Source organism: Enhydra lutris, unplaced genomic scaffold, assembly GCF_002288905.1.
Source record: "Enhydra lutris kenyoni isolate GAN:26980312 unplaced genomic scaffold, ASM228890v2 scaffoldscaffold5, whole genome shotgun sequence".
NCBI classification, from domain to species: domain Eukaryota; kingdom Metazoa; phylum Chordata; class Mammalia; order Carnivora; family Mustelidae; genus Enhydra; species Enhydra lutris.
The window spans coordinates 48,697,797-48,719,353 of NW_019154089.1; the positions used below are offsets into that span (position 1 = coordinate 48,697,797).

General features: G+C 41.1%; 1 protein-coding gene across 4 annotated transcripts in view; it reads right to left on the bottom strand.

The window, feature by feature from the left end:
* LOC111140902 (pikachurin) overlaps positions 1-21,557 on the bottom strand; it is a 180,841-nt gene that overhangs the window by 48,517 nt on the left and 110,767 nt on the right. For all 4 annotated transcript variants that reach the window (XM_022493151.1, XM_022493152.1, XM_022493153.1 and 1 more), the window contains 2 exons: positions 909-1,024; positions 18-336 (listed from right to left, as the gene is read on the bottom strand). In XM_022493151.1, coding sequence (XP_022348859.1) covers positions 18-336; positions 909-1,024 — 435 coding nt within the window. The remainder of the gene's footprint in view (positions 1-17; positions 337-908; positions 1,025-21,557) is intronic.

Here is a 21,557-nt window from a genome sequence, read left to right on the forward strand (position 1 = left end):
TCCCACCAAGGGCTTACCTTCTGAGCAGCTCACACCACCTTTGCCCAGGTTGCAATGGCACCGTGAGCCCCCCCAGGTGTAGTCATTGATACAAAAGCTGTCAGCAGAGCAGATCATTTCATCACAAGACATGTCAAAGAGCCTTGGCATTATAGCCATGCCCTTCTTCCCTTTCCTCTCTGCTGGAGTGGGCTGGGGAGCCACCGTAGTCATTGGGAGAGATGCTAGAGTAGGGGGGACAAGCCTCGGAGCAGTCTTTGGGTTTGACCTGTGTTCCTTCTTGGATTCCACCAAATACTTCCTATTTCCTCTTTTGAGAGCAGGAAGTGGTTTCACCTAAAGCCAGAGAAGAGAAAGGGTTCAGGTTTGACACAGAGCACAGTGTTTAGATAGCCTTATTTATGGCTAATGTCTAATACTTGAAAATATGGTCAGTTTTGTTATTTCTCAAAACCCTAGAATGTAGAACCCATTTATGGTTAAGCACTTGAGGCTCAAGGATTTTAAGTACCTTTCCCTATGCTATTCAGAAAATCAGTGATAAAGCTGATAGTACATGATTTTTATTATTATAATATCACAAAGATTTATTACTTTGTCAAGGAATTGTTCATTTCCTTCTAATACCTGCCTTTATACATGTCTACTTGGTGGGAAATCTAAATATGGTTCTGCCAGATTGTGAAGTCAGCAGGCAGGGGTTGGCCATAGGACATTCGCATGGTCGGTCCCTAGTTACTATGAATTTATGAGCACCTGGAGCCTAATAGAGAAAATAAATAAGTGTTAAGAGCAAATGGACCAATTTAAGTAAGTTTGAAGTAAAATGTTCATGGTCCATTGGTTAAATTGCCTTGTTGAGCATGAGAACAAGAACACCCAGGTTTTACGAGCGGAGATTTGGTTACCTCCTCAAAGGAGACATCCAAATCTAGGTAGTCTTCAAATCCATCATCATCTTCATCGACTCCCATGTCGATCGTATAACGGGATCCATAGCGGCCACTTCCTGCTTCTTCGGGGCCTTCGGGGAGAAAAGAGCACAGGCTGTCAGCATACGTCTTCCCTCCCTTTTCTAGCCTGAGCCATATACAGAGAGCTCCATCAAATGGATCGGGATGTGTTGGAAACACACAAAGAATTCAACACAAGAGAGGAAGCCTCAATGACCAAAAAATAAAAAAAAAAAAAGTTTCATCTCAGAAGGACTAAGGAAATGCCAATTAAATACCAGAAAGATCTGCCATCTTATACGGACAAGATTGGCAAGAAAAGTAAATGTTGGGCCATAAAACACTATTACGAAGGATGGGCTCCATGAGGACTCTTCATACCCTGATGTTTGATGTATACAACCACTTTGTAAAAATTCTTGGAAATAAGGAGATAATGTTCACACCTTTTGATGCAGCAATTTCACCCCAACTTACAAAATCTGGAGAAATTCTCCCACATGTGTACCAGGACATGTCCAAAACACGTTCACAGCATCAGAATTTATCATTGTAAAAAACATTTCAAATTTTCTATTTATAACAACTAGTAACACCCTAAGTATCTGTCAACAGAGAATAGATAAGTGAATTATACTGTACCTATGGAGTAGAACACTATATTGCAGAAGAAATGAAGGAATGAGTATGTAAATGCATCGACATGGCTCTCATTATTTCACGCAAAAAATGCAATTAGCAAAAGAACATACCCAGTTTGATGTCATTTATATAAAATTCAACAGCAAGCAAATTTGATATATTATTTAGGAATATACAGAGATATAGATATATGTACATATATAGAATTATATAGAACTAAATATATGTATTTCTATGTAAATATGTATCATTTTAAACATATATATTGTTCTCCCTATTTTTATGTTTTAAACTCATAAGCAAAGTAAGACCATAAATACCTGGGGGAAGTTAGAAGAGGGTAGTGAATGAGCTGCAGGACAGAGAAGCCTCTGAGTGCTCTGTTAACAGTCTTTTTCTTAACACAGGTGCTGGGTACCTATGAGTGTTCATATTACCTTTACATGAACCCTTGGTGTATGAAATATTTCATTACAATTTCTTTAAAACAAGAAAGAGACGTTGCACTAGAGAAAACGCCCCTACACCCAGCAAAAGCGGGCCCTACATGGGTATCTTGGGTGCCACCATTTCCATCCATCTTAGCAGGACAATGGGATCTTTGAGAACTGGAAGGTGGGCTGAGAAAAACTCTTAGGAGACAATAGATGACATTATCCTTTGGGGGATGGTCACAGCAGTCCTGCCTTAGGTGCACACTGGTGGCACCCCCCAGGGTATGAGAGTCTTCCCAGTGCTGCTCCATAGCACCCCCATTTCCTCCCAGTTTGGGGGATGGTCACAGCAGTCCTGCCTTAGGCGCACACTGGTGGCATCCCCCAGGGTATGAGAGTCTTCCCAGTGCTGCTCCATAGCACCCCCATTTCCTCCCAGTTGGGTTGGGTCCTAGGTACCAACTGCCTACACACTGGGCACTAGCCCTTTGAGCAGAAACAACTCTGGCAACAGAAACTAACTTTTGTAGGTTGTCAATGCCCATCAGACCTTCAGTGTTTGGATGACTGGCTAGAAAAAGGAGAGGAAAGGATAGGAGGGAGACATGAAAAAGAGAAACTGAACTTAAAGACATTCTGCTTTCAGAATAAGCTGAGCCGAACACCTTTCTTATAAAAGCAAACTCACCCTCCTTTAGGGAAGAAAAAAAAAAAAAAGCACGCAGATGAAAACAGAGTTGAAGGACATGCGGAAAGAGGGTGTGGGAAGCCTTCTCTGTGGGCACAGGGTCGACCAGAAATCTCTGGACCAGGAAGAGCCAGACGGCAGTGGGCAGGTAACATAGAGACAGCAGGGAAGGAGCCCTTCTCAGGTGTTCAAGCACATTTTGGTGAAGGTGGGATAACAGAGGGGAAGTGGTGTTCTCACCACCTTCACTTTAATTCCCGGTAGTTTTATTTAAAATAGCCCACATGGCAGCTGAAAATTCAAGCCTGTTGATTCCAGGTTTATACCTGGATGCAATTCTCCTAAGCCACCTGCATCCAGCCGGCACAGCCATGTGCCAGATGTCTTCACATAAAAAGCCAGGAAGCCTGTGAACACAGCTTTCCTCTCTCCTGTCTCTCTGTAGCTATGCATCTTTCTACCTCTCTCCTCAACTCTCTCTCTTTCTGTGGGTCCTTTTCTCACTCTCTGTTTCCACGTCTGTCTCTCTCATAGATTCACAATGGTCAGATTAAGGAGGAAAGAATCCATTTGGCAATAAAAGAACTATATAGCACATACATGAAGACAGCTGGGTTTTGTCTCCAGGGAACTAGTCTCTCTCTTGGAGAACTCTCCAAGGAGTTCTCCCTGCCCTGTGCACAGTCTCGCCATCCTTTTTTTTTTTTTTTTTTTATTTGATAGAGAGAGATCACAAGTAGGCAGAGAGGCAGGCAGAGAGAGAGGGGGAAGCAGGCTCCTTGCTGAGCAGAGAGCCCGATGTGGGGCTCAATCCCAGGACCCTGCAATCATGACCTGAGCTGAAAGCAGAGGCTTTAATCCACTGAGCCACCCAGGTGCCCCAGTCTCGCCATTCTTGTACCATGTTCATCAAAGTCAAGATTCTCTTCATTTCATCTTATGATACCCTATCTGAAAAACAAAAACTTTCAAATGCCACCACAAATTACAAGATAAATCCTAGGCTCTTGGTTGCAAGTTCAAGGATCTCAATGGTAACCCCTCCTTTTCCTCCTTCTTTCCCTCATCACCATCATTTATTGAAACCTACCGTTTCTCCATGATTAATGGGTATGGTTGCATGCATAATGTAACCCATTTCTAAACTTTACAATAATCCTGCAAAGTACTAACGGTTAATTTCACTTTGTAGATGAGTAAATTGAAGCTCAGAAAGGTTAAATTGCTTGACTAAGATCAAAGACCTTGTAACTGGCCAAGCCTCACTCAGAGCCAGGTCTGTCTGGTTGCTCCTTTCCCAGATGCCTGTCAGAGAAGAAGCCACTGTGGAGGTGGAAAGAGCCTGGGATGTGGAAAATTAACACTTATGACCAGTTTTACTGTGCCAGAAACTTTTCATACATCATTTCTATTAATCCTCAAAAATTTCGGTATTGTGGCGCCTGGGTGGCTCAGTGGGTTATGTTGGGTCGGCGAGCTCCGGGAGTGCAGGAGGAACAATAGAAATGACCGCCTGTCCCCGCCCTCTTCCAGTCTCCTCCCCTCCCCTTTCCTTCACCCTTGACTCTCCCGCCAAAAGGATGTATGCCCAGGTCACGTCTCCATAGGTAACCCGATACCTATGCAGGAAACAGATAAAAGACCCCCGCCAACTCCCTCCCAGTGCGACTTCCCCCACTCCCCTTTCCGGAGTGGAGGAACCTCACCCGAGGGTGCCCACCTCCTCCCGGCGCAACTTTCCTGGCTCCCCTTCTCCTGAGCCCTGAAACTTAGCCAGAGATTGCCTTTAATAAATCTTGCCTTGCGCCTACCTCACCTGGTGTCGTGTTTATCTCACCTATAAAACCTTACAGGTTAAGCCTCTGCTTTTGGCTTCGGCCATGATCTCGGGGTCCTCGGATGGAGCCCCACATCGGTCTCTCTGCTCAGCAGGCAGCCTGCTTCCCTCTCTTTCTGCCTACTTGTAATCTCTCTGTTGAATAAATAAATAAAATCTTTAAAAAAAAAGTTCTGTATCGTTGGTATTATCATCTCCATTTTACCATGTGAAATAGAAGCTCAGAAAGATTAAATAACTTCCTCAAAGGCACGCAGATGGTAAAATAGCAGAGCTAGAATTAGAATCTTTGCTTTCTCTTTTGACTACATCATACTACTTATAGTCTGACTCCAAATTGTGTTGTCAGCATTTTTTTCCCTCTTCCAAAGTCCTGATGGCCAAACTGGCAGAGCAGTTGTCTCCTTAATACATCCTGTGTTTTCTTATCCCAAGACTGGTTATTACTTTTTTTCCACACTGCCATCTTTTCTTTCTTTCCTATAGCCTACACATAGCTTACCTAGACTTCCAACTGCATGCACCCTATGGAGACAGAGCAGAATGTTTATCATCAAAAGGCCAAAATCAAGCGATATTTTAAAAAGAGAACATCAGACACTTCTAGAGAAAAGAAGGTGATTACACACACACACACACACACACACACACACACACACACAGGGATATGTGCCCCTAACTCTGAGCTTAGAATAAACTTCCATAGCTTGAAAATATCAACAGATGTTAAAAATTTTATTTCCGCCTCTGAACTCCTGGCCCTGGAATGCTCCCCTTGTTTTTCCCAACTCAGTTGTGAACCCCTTGAAGGCAGGACCCATAATTTAAGGCTTCTTGAAAGACCTTTCCATTATCTATTTAAGTCCATTTAAGTAACACTTCACATACTTTAAAGCTGAAGGAGACCTTAGACACTATCCAGTCCTAATTTCCCATTTCATAAATGTGTAAACTGAGGTCACAGAAGACAAGTGACTTGAGATCAAGGTCATGCATCTCATTAGATGATCTAGGACCAAAACTGGATCATATGACCCCTAGTTCAATATCTGTAACACCTTACCATGCACTTTCTCGTGCATCTATCTAATGCATCTCGTGCATCTATCTAAGATATTTCAGCCAGAAGAAAATGAAGACACTGAGGTTGGGTGTAGGTAGCTGAGGTCTCCTCCTGCCCCTTAGCCCACCTAGGATGTCTGTCTTGAAGGAAACTCCTTAGAGAAAAGGACCATGGATGTGTTGCCATAGCTATGAAATGGTACCATGATGAAAATGGAAATGATGCTAGATTCTCTCTTCTTTCTAACGAGTAGAATAAAGCATGTATTATTCACTGGATAAGGTCCTTTGGTATTTATAAAAACTGCTCTGTTTTGACATGATATTGCATATCTCCTTGAAGCTAGAGGTTACTCTTTGTTTTGGGGAAATGAAGGGTATGAGATAAGAGTGGGGAAAGGAGTATAGAATTATAAGGACTCAGAGTCAAATAAATTTTTACCTCTATAGAAAGAACTTAGAGATCGGCTAGCACAAGTCCATTTTACAGATGGGTAAACTGAGGCTCAGAAAGTCCTGTGACTTGTCCAAAGAGACAGCTGATTAGTGACAGAGCTGATCCAGAATTCTGGGCTCCCAATGCTGCTTTCTACTACCCTTTACAGCATCTCAAATTCCCTATCCCTCATCATAACCTGGGCTGATAGTCACTTCCCATTTTTAATAGGAAGGAAAGGAGCACAACATGACTGGAAAAAACATGGGATAAAATTCTCTGCTCTTGTTCACAGATGGCCCCACCACCTCAGAGTTCAAATTCATGGCTTACATGAAGTTTTTACCAATGCCATTTCTAAGTGAACATGGGATGCACGGTCGGAGATGGTGATAAGAATTCTTTCAGTAGCCTGGGGTTATTGTAATTAAAGTGCATAACTTATCTCTTTCCACTTGGTACCTTGTTAATTAGGAAAAGAGAACATTAAAAAGGAGACATTTATTTAGAACCAGAAAAGTCAAACCACTGACTGAATGCAAAACAAGTTCAAGGGTTATTCTACTCCAAGAAAAACTAATACACAAAATAAAAATTACCACTAACAAGGGCAATTTATTTGGCAAACACCTGTATGTTTATTTCTTATTTTTTAAAGATTTATTTATTTCAGCGGGGGCACACATGTGGGGGAGAGGTAGAGGGAGAGAGAATCCTGAAGCAGACTTCCTGCTGAGCACAGAGCCTAACTCAAGGCTCGATCCCAGGATCCTGAGATCATGACCTGAGCCAAAATCAAGAGTCAGTTGCTTAACCAATTGAGCCACCCAGGCGCCCCTGTATGTTTATTTTTATAAAAGCATCACAAGTGTTCTATAAATAGTGAGTTTCTCTGATGTATCAACATGGTGTAGTTGGAAATACTCCTGGTCACAGAATCCAAGTAATTAGGAGAGGGACACAGATGACTATTTGACCCTGGGCGAGACACTTAGTCTCTCTGGGTCTCATGTTTTCTAATAAAACAAGGAATGGGATTAGACTGATGACCTATAGGATCCTTTCCAGCACTAACATTCTGTGACCCTGAAGTTTACACTTTTGATTTAGACATATTGTTGGCATCTGTTACTTCAAGCAAGGTTTGAAAAAGAAACAACTGGGGAATTTCATTTATGTGGATGAAAAAGAAAAAACGGAGTTAGTTCAGCAAAGAAGTTAAAGGCTTTGGGGACTGTGGCTTTGTGTTCAATATTATAACCCTCTTAGAAGATAGGATATCATTTATCAGAATTCATCTTCATTCATAAGGACCAGGTTATATGATGTCCTTCTCTTAACAGCTCTTGACAATGGATGAGAAAGGAATACTTATTCCCCATGGAAGTTGGAATCATGCAGAGTGTTCCCCAAAATGCCATTGGATTCTTGTTCAACCCTTTTGCCTCCCTAAAGAGAGTAAGAGAGTAGCCTAGCTCTGGATGGAAGCATTTGGTTTACATTTCTGAACTAAGTGAAGCTAATCTATCAAAGGACCTGGGGGTGGGAGGTGGAGTTAGGGGCAAATTTGGTCCCTCCCACCTCCCTTCTCAACCTGGAAAAGTGGAACACAGTGACCTGGGCAGGTGTGACTTCTCTGCAGATGCAAACTTTCCTTCTAGTGGGCTCTCCCCTAGTCAGAGGAGTTCGCAAACCTACTTTGTTCCTTAGAGTAAGCTACATTCCCTGCCCACCCTTCATGGGAAATAAGGATGGTATTCATCGATAAGGATGGCAATTTGATTCTTTATCTGCTGACTACATTGTCTTATTTCTCAGTTGATTCAGAAAGTGGACAAAGAGGATACGTGTTTTTAACTGGGCTTCCTCAACACTTCAACTCACCAGAACAAGAATGGTTGGAGGACAGGGTCTCCCATGAGACAATGTGTCAAGGATGGAAACTGGGTCATCTCCTCCAACGCAAATACTCAAGATTCAGTTGGTTGGATGGAAAAGTGACAGGTCAGCCCCATGGCCTTTGGCCCTTTAGAGATTCTGTGTTACTGCCAGTTCAAGCCCCATCTCATACCAATTTATTCCTTCTCATCCTGCTCCAGCCAGAAAGAATATTGGTTCTTCTTTCAATTTGGGAAGCACATCTGCTTTCTCCTGCCTCAGGATCTTTGTACATGCTATTCCCTGTGCCTGTGCTTGGAGATCATCCCTCATTGCTCATCTTTTGCCTTTTTAAATTCTTAGATCTCTGCTTAAAATCACTCTCTTAGAGATGCTTTCTCTGCACCCCAGATAAGGTCAGGTTCTCTTCCTGTATATCCTCATAGATCTCTCTTTATTACATTATTAACTTGTGATTACATATTTATCTGTGGAATGATTTCATAATTGTGACTCCCACAATAGATTGAAAATGCCAAATGCCTTGAAGAAGGCAATATTGTCTACATCGGTTTCTACTATAACACCAAACCTTGCTCACTCCCTGGCACACTGTAGGAATTTTATAAAATGCATATGAAATAAAAAGAGTGAACTTCTAAAATAATTTAGGCATAATAAAAATATATGACTACAGCATTCATCTGGATTCTTAAATAGCAAAACTCAAGGCACAGGAGGACCGAATAAACGGGTTAAAATCTATCAATAATTCTTTCCAAGATCTTCAAGAAATCATTCCATAGACCTTTCTGGAAAATTCATCCATACCCTGTGCCCCTTCTGAGATGGGTCTTCCAAGCATTTAAGTTGCTTTGGCTTGGGCTATATGATTTAGGTGAAGTCAGTCCTGCCACCCGGGCCAAAAATGATGGAACCAGGATCTAGACCCGAACCTAAGACAACCATATGCAGACCATCCACCTCTGAGAAGCCTTGTGTGAAAATCTCCCAAAAGGAGGGCTTCATATCCAAGGGCAAGGCAGATATTTCAACCTAAATCCTTTCTCCCTTCCCTCTTCTCTGTAGATGCTACAGGAGCTAAACATTGGATTTCTGAGCCTCCTTTGCACCTAGGGGTGACTGTGAGGTCATCTGGGTCACTAAGATGTAAGGAGAAGTCTTCTGGAACTTTTCTTTCTACTGTGTTGTCTTTGGCAGTGAGGGTGGTTGTGATGGCTGGAAGTTTAGTGCATTCCTAACTAAAATGAATGGGGATCAAATGACACAATTAGACCCTCTCCTTGGGAAATGTACCCACCAACCATGTGCATGCTGAGGGGTGGGGCACAGAGCTCCCCTGTGATCCCTTGGGAGAGACTTCTGGTTCTGCAGAAAATTAGCCTGCTCAATATCAGACTCAGCAACATGGGATTCAGAGCGTCTACAAAGATGCGGGATGGTTTCCCTTGCTCCTTCCTTTCCCCCAAATAATCTACCTGAATGTTTTCTTCCAACCTGAATAGATCTAACTAATCCAAGGTGTGTTTCTATCGTGGCAGGAGTGGGGTGTTGGGAGAGAGCATGGTAAGTACAAGCCATGGGCAAATGTGTTTGCTCTTTTCTGTTCCTGCTTCAGGAAACTCTCATCTGACTGTAGCTCAGGATGATATCCCAGGCACCAAGTGACTTCTAGAACCCTCACCGCAAAGCTTCTCTGACTCCTTTATCTTTATGTGCACATGTGTGCGCGCGCGCGCGCACACACACACACACACACACACACACAAGACACACCAACTATGCATAACCCCTGTGGGGTATTGCCTTTTGAAGAACATAAACCAGTCAACCAAGCACAAGCCACTGTATCTCTCTCCCTCAGAGCCTTCCTTTCTAAAGATAATGGGGTCGTGGAAAGTTAAGCAAATGGCCAGAAACCAAGGTATTAGGCACCTACTTGTTTGCTACCTGCTGAAGGAGGAGACACACAGGCAAAGCATAATGTAAGAGGTGGCTGTAAATACGGCAGGAAAACCCAAGGCCAGAGTTTCATCACGCTGTGCTAGAAATTTCAAACTTGGAATCTTTGTGGCTTCAAAGAATAATGAATAATAATTCACTGACAACATTCTGTGGCGATACCTCTGGACTCAAGAAGGAGTGGGCACTATTTAGGTAGGAAACGAAAACATTTCTAAGGAGCCAAAATGGTGGCCAGCACTTAGAATTCAGTGTTATGTATACAGCAGGCACTCAATATGTATTTGTCAGATAAGAGAAGGAGTGAATGACCAAATGTTCTCTTTAAGAGCCAGACCTTACAGTGAACTCTGCACATGGTAAATACAAAATGAATGTTTTTTGAAAGACCCCAGTTTTCACCTGGTTAATACCAAAGCTCTAAGTGTGTAGCCAGTCACTTCCCCCTGGAGTTTAGTAGCAAAGAAAACTACTGTCCAGAGTGTCAGGAGGATCTGGCTTAAAAAGGGAGATCTCTCTCTTTCCCTCTCTCCCTCTCTCCTTTTCTCTCTTTCCGTGGGATAATTTGCCAGTCTATATCAAGCATTTGAGTTATTCAATTTTGTAATCCTATTAGAAATCTATCTTTTAAAAAGTAGTTACAAATTCTCATTATTTTTCTTATTTTATTTATTCATTTGACAGACAGAGATCACAAGTAGGCAGAGAGGCAGGCAGAGAGAGAGGAAGCAGGTTCCCTGCTGAGCAGAGAGTCCGATGCGGGGCTCGATCCCAGAACCCTGGGATCATGACCTGAGCTGAAGGCAGAGGCTTCACTGAGCCACCCAGGCGCCCCACAAATTTTCATTATTTTTTAAAATTATTTTAAATTTGACGGCATGTGATATGCTCATGGAATGATATTATGTTTGAAAAAATGGAGGTCATTGGCCCTCTTCACATGAGCAGTAGAGGTAGAAGCAGGTTGGAGTTGGCTGAACAGTGCAGAGAGGTCAAAAAAAGTGGTAACAGTGAATGTAAACAACACAGTAACTCTAGCTTGAAGAAAAACAGAGCAAACCAGATGGGAGGGGGAGGGGCTGTGGGGTCAAGGGAGTCTTTTCTGTAAGGATGGCATACATGTTTGTGTGCTGATGAGAATGATTTCGAAAAGCTGGGAGTAAAAAGACGAATCCTGTAGGGAAGACTGGGAGGAGCAAACACAAAACATGTATCTGGTGTGACCGCCAATGGGCTGGTACAAAACAGAGATGAGCTCATACCCTGCACTTGGGACCCAGGAGGTAAGAGTCGAGAGCGAGAGGACAAAGAGGACATGCAGTCTGCTGGTCTAGTGGGAAGGGGGACACGCCTGCAGCCACCGCACAGGACGACTGATGCTGAGGGTGAGAGTGCCACCATCGCAGTGGACTTCCTGTGGTCTTTGTAAAGTGACTTCACATTTGGGCATCAACTGTGGCCCAGTTCTCTTTTAGGTATTGTGATTACCAGCTGGTTTAAACCAGAGATGGTTCTACCTTCTCATTCCTCCTCCTAAACTTGAAGCATGATGCTAGCAGACATTATCACCATCACAAAATCCTATACTTGGGGCACCTGGGTGGCTCAGTGGGTTAAGCCTCTGCCTTCAGCTCAGGTCATGATCTTGGGGTCCTGGGATTGAGCCCCACATCAGGCTCTCTGCTCAGTGGGGAGCCTGCTTCCTCCTCTCTCTCTGCCTGCCTCTCTGCCTACTTGTGATCTCTGTCTCTGTCAAATAAATAAATAAAATCTTTTTTTTTAATTCTTTACTTGATTAAATGGTTTTTCAATAAGGAAAGCAAAGCAGGGACTGGATCACAAAGTTGGAGAGAGTTTATCACCAACAGACCCTCAAGGATTTACCGAAAAGTATATTTCAGGAAGAAGAAGGAAAGAATAAGAAGGAGGGCACATATTGCATGGTGCACTGGGTGTTATACATAAACAATGAATCTTGGAACACTACATCAAAAAAAAAGGTGGGGGGGGGTGCCTGGATGGCTCAGTGGGTTAAAGCCTCTGCCTTCAGCTCAGGTCATGATCCCAGGGTTCTGGGATCGAGCCCCACATCGGGCTCTCTGCGCAGCAGGGAGCCTGCTTCCTCCTCTCTCTCTGTCTGCCTCTCTGCCTACTTGTGATCTCTGTCTGTCAAATAAATAAATAAATAATCTAAAAAAAAAAGTCTGTAAAAAGTAATAGGCAGAGAAACTCATAAACATCTGGAAAAATCTAAATAAGCATTACTGTAAGAAAAAGTGTCTAACCTGTGGCTACTAAACAAGGCAGGACTAAATATTGAGAGAGAACATATTAAGACAGGAAAGAATTGACTTAGATTGAGGCTGCTAAGGTCCTTTTATTGTTTGTGATGAGAATAATAGATATTAACTTCAGACTATGAAAGATTTTTTTTAAAGATTTTCTTTATTTATTTGAGAGAGAGAGAGCGCTCGTGCACACATGTGCACACGGCAGGGGGAGGGGCAGTGGGAGAGACAATCTTAAGCAGATTCCCCGCTGAGCGGGGAGCTCAACACAAGGCTTGATCTCATGACCCTGAGCTCATGACCTGCACTGAAACCAAGAGTCCAAAGCTTAACCAACTGAGCCACCCAGGTGTCCTATAAAAGTCTGAAAGTTAACAATTCTGGAGTGGTAAATAAAAGAAAGTATAATTCATCCCAATAGAGGGGAAAGAAGAGCTAAGAAAAAGGGGGGCTAAGAAAGGAGGGCTAGACACAACTTTTCAATCCTGTGAAAAACAGGAAAGAGGTGACAAAGATTCTCCCCAATACCAAATAAAGAAAAAAGCAGAGTAAAAACACAAAGTAAAATGGTAGAAATACATAGAACATGTTAACAATTATAATAACTCTAAAAAAAACCCCAAACTTCGGAGGGGGAGACAAACCATGAGAGACTGTTCTCTGAAAAAAAAAATGAGGGTTTTGTGGGGGGTGAGCATGGTGGTGGGTATTAAGGAGGGCACGTATTGCATGGAGCACTGGGTGTGGTGCATAAACAATGAATTTTGGAATGCTGAAAAGAATAAAATAAAATAAAATATATATATATTTTTAAACCCTGCCATTTAAAAGATGGTGCTTGTCAGACTGGATTTTTACCAGTTAAATATATTATTTTGAGAAAGTACCTACAACATAAGATACAGAGAGATAAAAGTAAAAAAATGTGAAAGATACTTTAAGCAACAGCTAAAATGAAACCAGTGTATCTGTATTATCATTGAACAACATAAACTTTAAAAGAGAAGCAGCATCATTTATGTTAAAAATGGCTGTTAACTAATGATTAAAGGAACCACCAGGAATATAAGATGATTCTAAGCTTGTATGTACCTAATATTACAACCTCACATATATATCAAGAAAAAGATTAAGAGAAGTACAGGGAGATATAGTGGGAAATTTTAATTTATCTCTCTCAATAATTAATAGATCAACTGACAACATAGAAGTTTGAACAACGATATTAGAAAGCTTGATCAAGTAGACATATATAGAACCCAGACCCAAAATAAGAGAACACACCTTCTTTTCAAAAGCACAAGGGAAAGGTACATGAAAAGAAAATTGTGTCTACAAAATAAAAAAAAGAAAGAAAGGAAGAAAATTCCACAGATTAAACTAATTTAAAACAGCCTTCCAAGTACAAGAAACCAGAGAGTAAGTGTAACAAAAGTGCACTAAAAGACTTTGGAAAGATCCAAATAAATGAATGAGAAATAACATGGCCCTGAATTGGATGAGTCTATATCACAAAGATACCAATTCCTCCAGAATTAATATATACATTCAAACAGAACTCAACACAATTTTGACTTTTAAAATCTCAACAGAGTTTTTCATGGTATTAAAAAGTTGACTCTAAAATCTATATTGAAGAGGAAAAGGTCAAGAAAAGACAATTTTGAAGAGAATGAGGTAGAGTAGAATTATGTACCAGATATGATTCTATATACCTGCAGAAATTAAGACAGTGTGGTATTGACAGAGGGAAAAGGAATAGACTATAGAACTCAGAACCAGATCCATAAATGTGTGGAGATCTGATATACAGAAAGATCCCATTACAAATCAAGAGGAGAAAGGATTAATGATTCAATAATTGGTGCTGGGGCGACTGGTTACCTATATGAAAAAAATGTCTATATATTAAGTTAGTTTCCTATTCTCCATGCCTAAAAGTAAATTTCAGGTAGACTGAGACCTCAAATATGAAGAATAAAATTTTCAAATTTGGGGGATAAAACAAAATTTTGCTTAAGGACCTTGGAAAAAGGAAGTCGTTTAAAAAAAACACATAAACCATAAAAGAAAAATTGAGATATTTAACTACTTTGAATAAAATAATTTTGTTCATTAATGGATACTGTAAGTGAAGTGAAAGGTTAGTCACAGGCTAGCTGAAGATATTTGCAACACACATTACTAAGGGCTAGTATTTATATGTATATATTAATGCTTATTAATATTTACAATGTAAATATATGTACTATGCATATAATTTATATATATATATAAGTTAACATATACCTGCATATATTATTTATAGGCATATATACCAATAAAGATAGGTAAAACATATAGTCAATTCATAAAATAAGTAATAAAGTTAGAAACTTATATTTGACCTCACTAGAAATAAGGAAATGCAAATCAAAGCAATAAGGACATATCATTTTACCTCCATCAGATTGACTCTATTTATAAGTCTGATGAAACCCAATACTGGCAGGGATGGGCAGCAAGAAGAGTTTTGAACACACTGTCTGTGGAGGGGAGGTAGCTACAAATATTCTGAGGAACAATTTTCTACCAGGTGACAGAGGTGAAGATATGCACTCACTCATTTGTAAGCTCATACCGAGAGAGGGGTGGGAGGGGGGTGGGGGGGAGTTCTTCTACACATGTTCAAGGAAACATACATGAAGTTGTTCATTGCAACATTGCTTTTAATGTTAAAAAATGGAACAATTTAAATGTCTAACATCAAAATAGTTGATAAATAGACTACAGTGTACTTAAACGGTAGGAAACTACAGCAGTGAAGCCGAATGAACTAGAGCTTTACAATTCAACTTGCACGAGAGTCAAAAACATAATGTTGTGGAGAAAAATTTGTCACCAAAGGATACTTGCATGTCATTGAATTTATAAGGAGTGTAGAAACATTCAAAACAATATCCTACTGTTCATAAATAAACATATACATGTTAGCATGATGATTAAACATGCAGGGAAACCACAGCACCAAATGCAAACATCTCCAAGAAGATGGTGGTGGGGGGAGGTCCAGGGTGCCGAGTACAGGCTGCCCGTTTCTGTGATGTTTTATTTTTGTAACACTGAAGAAAATACAGCAACTGTTAAGATTTGACAAAGCTTGGTCATGGATATAGAGGTATTCCTGACATTTTCCACTATGTTTGAAATTGTTCATAATAAAAAAAAAGCAATGTAACAAAGCCAGAATTTTTTTTTTAATTTATTTGACAGAGAAAGAGAGATCACAAGTAGGCAGAGAGGCAGGCAGAGAAAGAGGGGGAAGCAGGCTCCCCACTGAGAAGAGAGCCTGATGCGGGGCTCGATCCCAGGACCCTGAGATCATGACCTGAGCCGAAGGCAGACAAAGCCAGAATTTTATAAGGAGAATAAAAATCCACACCTAAGACAGTAAAGACCAAAACTGATACTGGAGAAACTTGAATTAATGATGTGGGGGTGAACCTGAGAAATGTTCCCAGAAAGATGAAAACATAGGAAAGAAAATCTGATCTACCAGATGAGGATATAGAGGACAAGATCCAAACCAAGGGATTATGGATGTTTATTTAACCTTTACTAGAATGAGGGAAACATTTCTCCTGTCTTAGGAATCAAAAACATAAAAATAAAACTTGTCTGAGCTGGGAAAGAAAATGGAGACAGTTTGAAAGAGCTAATATTGCTGCTAAAATGAAGAGACCTACCCCTAGATATGAACCGATAAGATTCCTACAGCAGAAAGAAGAGCCATAGGAATCAGGATGGTGATTTCTGTGCAGACAAGTTGGGGAAGTAAAGAAATAACTTGATGTTGAAATACACAGTCCAGGAGGTGACTTGTCAAGACTGTATTAGACAGTTAGGAAGGCAGAGGACATTCTACCAACTTCAGAATGTGTCTGAACTAAAAAGAATGAAGACACTTTCAAAATACCCTTTCGAACAGTTTAAAGGAAAAACCTTGGTATTCAGTAACAGAATGCATTAGATGTTAACTTCTAAAATACACATGAGGAATCTGCTGAATAATTCTGAAAGCATATTAATCATCAATGCTTCTAATTTTCTAAGGGTTTTCCTTCTGTCAAGTCTGATTATCCCCACAGAAACACCATTAGTCAGCTACAATCCAATTTTTAATGAGGATCAGTAAGATTCTAGCCATGCAAAAAATATTTCTTCACCCATTAAACCATTATTAAGGTCAGTATTCATTATACTGCTCAATATTCTTTACAAAATGATTCACTTGGTAATTTCTTTCTATAGCTGTATCCAGAAAAAAAAAAAAATCAAAATTTCACTGATAAATGGGTTTGCAACCTTGGGTCCGATACAGAGAGTTCTCTAAGACCTTGATTTTGTTCTTGTCTTTGCTCACAAGAAGTTTAGAGTTTGGTCACCCCCAGGACTTAAGTGACTGTCTCATCTCATACAATTATATTTGTATTTCTGATTTGTTTTCTGATCATCTTATCAGATTTATTTTTAATTGTGTGTGTGAATGTGTGTGTGTGGCTGTGTATACAGACTTTCTCAAATTGCTTTTTTTTTTTAAGATTTTATCTATTTATTTAAGCCTCAAATTGCTCCGGTACATTGGTGAAACAGAAGTGATTTCAAACTACATTCAAATGTCTTGAGTGAACTCACATTCCGAAAGCCGGCGTGGCTCTTGTAGACAGTAACCCTTGATGATGAGCTACAGGAAAGACCGCAGGTGATCATTAAGTTGGAGAAGGACCTACGTGCGCTGTCCTGATGAAAACAACTTCTATGTTACGACTATCATCATCGGAGGAGAGCCAGTCTTAAATCAGGGAAGCGAGTCTGGCTTATGTCCTTACTCTGACCCCCAATCCTGTCCCATAGTTGATTGAAAACCCCACAGAGAGTCTGTGACAGGAGCAAGCCAAACCCGCTCCAGGTCATGGATTAAGTTGTGCCCAAGAAACTTTTTTCCCGAAATAAATGGGAACAAGAGTAATTTGTTCTCACTTTCAAATAGATATTGGCATATTGATTAAACCTGCACAGAGAGCGAGGGGAAGCCGGGGGCTACACTGAGGGTTTGCAGGCACTGACGCGTCACGAACTTTTCTCCATCAGAGAGGAAATGATGAAACGCTCGTGCTGAGAATTCACTGCTGGAAGAACAAATGCAATCATCACAGCGCTTTCTATGGGAGAATTTCCTTATTCCATGTTGGAAACTTACACCTTGAGAAATGATCATCTGGCTAGAATCTGCTGAGCAAGAAAAGATGAGAGTGTGGAAAGATGCACCGACTTCTGGCGATAGTCTGGGACGGGGGACTCCTGCGAGGAAGCCAGGAGCAACAAGGCAAGAAGGGCTGGCCCGGGGCCAGATCATGAAAGACTGTGAATGTCAGGTTGGGGAGATGGTATTTACCCTGGGAACAGGAAGAGCAGGAGAGTAACATGCTAATGAGGGTGGTTTTACATTAGCATAGCACGAGGGTCCGGGTATGGGGGCAGGGGGTTCTAAGTTCTGCCTTTGTGCCCCTATATCTTTTGGCCTCATGCACATCCTCAATGATCTCCCTCAACACCCCACCCAGGAAACCTTCTACCTGGATTCTCTTGTTCCTCCTCCCCAGCCCCTTTGGAGAAATCCCACTCAGCCATCCCTCAGGTTACCTCACTGGGAAGCCTTTGTCAATCCACCTCCCAGTTTCCTGATCCACAAAACCCAGCCCTGTCCCCTCCTCTTGGAGCTGTGGTGCATTCTGTACACAGCACATCACTGCACAGATAGTTAGTGGTGGTCTGTCCACTGGGCTGGATTGCGAACCCCAGGAAGGCAAGAACTGGTTCATTTCTCTCTGAAAAAAATGTTTGGCCAGAATAACTACTTGTGAAATTAATGGCTGATCCTTTTGGGGACTTCTATACAGAATATACCCTTGCTTTATGCCTTTCAGTGCTAACCTGGATTTATATGAAACTGTTCAATTTTCTTACACATTTTGTTCAGTATTATTCAAACCCCAGATTCTGAACACATTGTGAACAATAGAAATAATTCACTGGGGTGTGACCACATTTTTTTTTTAAATGGAACCACATGGTATAAAAATAGAAAGCTCTGCCTTCAGCACGGGTTAGTATTACTCCAGGAGACATCTGTGCGTGCGTGCGCACGCACACACGCACACACGCACACACACACACACACACACATTACAGTTGCATTTGTATGCGTTGGGCTGCAATGCAAACTGCTTCTTCTTATGGGGGGGGTCGCAGCCCCCAAAAGTTTAGAAATACTTCACTCTAGTTGATTTTCTGAATGCTAGTCAATTTTCCAGTATGATCGCCATTTTACTGTGAGCAAAGTTTAGATTTTCTTTTTTTTTAATATTTTTTTTATTTTTTAAACATATATTTTTATCCCCAGGGGTACAGGTCTGTGAATCGCCAGGTTTACACACTTCACAGCACTCACCATAGCACATACCCTCCCCAATGTCCATAACCCCACCCCCCCTCTCCCAATCCCCCTCTCCCCATCAACCCTCAGTTTGTTTTGTGAGATTAAGAGTCACTTATGGTTTGTCTCCCTCCCAATCCCATCTTGTTCCATTTACTCTTCTCCTACCCCCTTAACCCCCCATGTTGCATCTCCTCTCCCTCATATCAGGGAGATCATATGATAGTTGTCTTTCTCCGATTGACTTATTTCGCTAAGCATGATACCCTCTAGTTCCATCCACGTCGTCGCAAATGGCAAGATTTCATTTCTTTTGATGGCTGCATAGTATTCCATTGTGTATATATACCACATCTTCTTTATCCATTCATCTGTTGATGGACATCTAGGTTCTTTCCATAGTTTGGCTATTGTAGACATTGCTGCTATAAACATTCGGGTACACGTGCCCCTTCGAATCACTATGTTTGTATCTTTAGGATAAATACCCAGTAGTGCAATTGCTGGGTCATAGGGGAGTTCTATTTTCAACATTTTGAGGAACCTCCATGCTGTTTTCCAGAGTGGCTGCACCAGCTTGCATTCCCACCAACAGTGTAGGAGGGTTCCCCTTTCTCCGCATCCTCGCCAGCATCTGTCATTTCCTGACTTGTTAATTTTAGCCATTCTGACTGGTGTGAGGTGATATCTCATTGTGGTTTTGATTTGTATTTCCCTGATGCCGAGTGATATGGAGCACTTTTTCATGTGTCTGTTGGCCATCTGGATGTCTTCTTTGCAGAAATGTCTGTTCATGTCTTCTGCCCATTTCTTGATTGGATTATTTGTTCTTTGGGTGTTGAGTTTGCTAAGTTCTTTATAGATTTTGGACACTAGCCCTTTATCCGATATGTCATTTGCAAATATCTTCTCCCATTCTGTCAGTTGTCTTTTGGTTTTGTTAACTGTTTCCTTTGCTGTGCAAAAGCTTTTGATCTTGATGAAATCCCAATAGTTCATTTTTGCCCTTGCTTCCCTTGCCTTTGGCGATGTTCCTAGGAAGATGTTGCTGCGGCTGAGGTCGAAGAGGTTGCTGCCTGTGTTCTCCTCAAGGATTTTGATGGATTCCTTTCTCACATTGAGATCCTTCATCCATTTTGAGTCTATTTTCGTGTGTGGTGTAAGGAAATGATCCAATTTCATTTTTCTGCATGTGGCTGTCCAATTTTCCCAACACCATTTGTTGAAGAGGCTGTCTTTTTTCCATTGGATATTCTTTCCTGCTTTGTCGAAGATTAGTTGACCATAGAGTTGAGGGTCTATTTCTGGGCTCTCTATTCTGTTCCATTGATCTATGTGTCTGTTTTTGTGCCAGTACCATGCTGTCTTGATGATGACAGCTTTGTAATAGAGCTTGAAGTCCGGAATTGTGATGCCACCAACTTTGGCTTTGTTTTTCAATATTCCTTTGGCTATTCGAGGTCTTTTCTGGTTCCATATAAATTTTAGGATTATTTGCTCCATTTCTTTGAAAAAAATGGATGGTACTATGATAGGAATTGCATTAAATGTGTAGATTGCTTTAGGTAGCATAGACATTTTCACAATATTTATTCTTCCAATCCAGGAGCATGGAACATTTTTCCATTTCTTTGTGTCTTCCTCAATTTCTTTCATGAGTACTTTATAGTTTTCTGAGTATAGATTCTTAGTCTCTTTGGTTAGGTTTATTCCTAGGTATCTTATAGTTTTGGGTGCAATTGTAAATGGGATTGACTCCTTAATTTCTCTTTCTTCTGTCTTGTTGTTGGTGTAGAGAAATGCAACTGATTTCTGTGCATTGATTTTATATCCTGACACTTTACTGAATTCCTGTACAAGTTCTAGCAGTTTTGGAGTGGAGTCTTTTGGGTTTTCCACATAGAGTATCATATCATCTGCGAAGAGTGAGAGTTTGACTTCTTCTTTGCTGATATGGATGCCTTTAATTTCCTTTTGTTGTCTGATTGCTGAGGCTAGGACTTCTAGTACTATGTTGAATAGCAGTGGTGATAATGGATATCCCTGCCCTGTTCCTGACCTTAGCGGAAAAGCTTTCAGTTTTTCTCCATTGAGAATGATATTTGCGGTGGGTTTTTCATAGATGGCATTGATAATATTGAGGTATGTGCCCTCTATCCCTACACTTTGAAGAGTTTTGATCAGGAAGGGATGCTGTACTTTGTCAAATGCTTTTTCAGCATCTATTGAGAGTATCATATGGTTCTTGTTCTTTCTTTTATTTTATTTATTTATTTTTTTTTAAAGATTTTATTTATTTATTTGAGAGAGACAGTGAGAGAGAGCATGAGTGAGGAGAAGGTCAGAGAGAGAAGCAGACTCCCCGCGGAGCTGGGAGCCCAATGCGGGACTCGATCCCGGGACTCCAGGATCATGACCTGAGCCGAAGGCAGTCGTCCAACCAACTGAGCCACCCAGGCGTCCCTGTTCTTTCTTTTATTGATGTGTTGTATCACATTGATTGATTTGCGGATGTTGAACCAAACTTGCAGCCCTGGAATAAATCCCACTTGGTCGTGGTGAATAATCCTTTTAATGTACTGTTGAATCCTACTGGCTAGTATTTTGGTGAGAATTTTTGCATCTGTGTTCATCAAGGATATTGGTCTGTAGTTCTCTTTTTTGATGGGATCCTTGTCTGGTTTTGGGATCAAGGTGATGCTGGCCTCATAAAATGAGTTTGGAAGTTTTCCTTCCATTTCAATTTTTTTGAACAGTTTCAGGAGAATAGGAATTAGTTCTTCTTTAAATGTTTGGTAGAATTCCCCTGGGAAGCCGTCTGGCCCTGGGCTTTTGTTTGTTTGGAGATTTTTGATGACTGTTTCAATCTCCTTACTGGTTA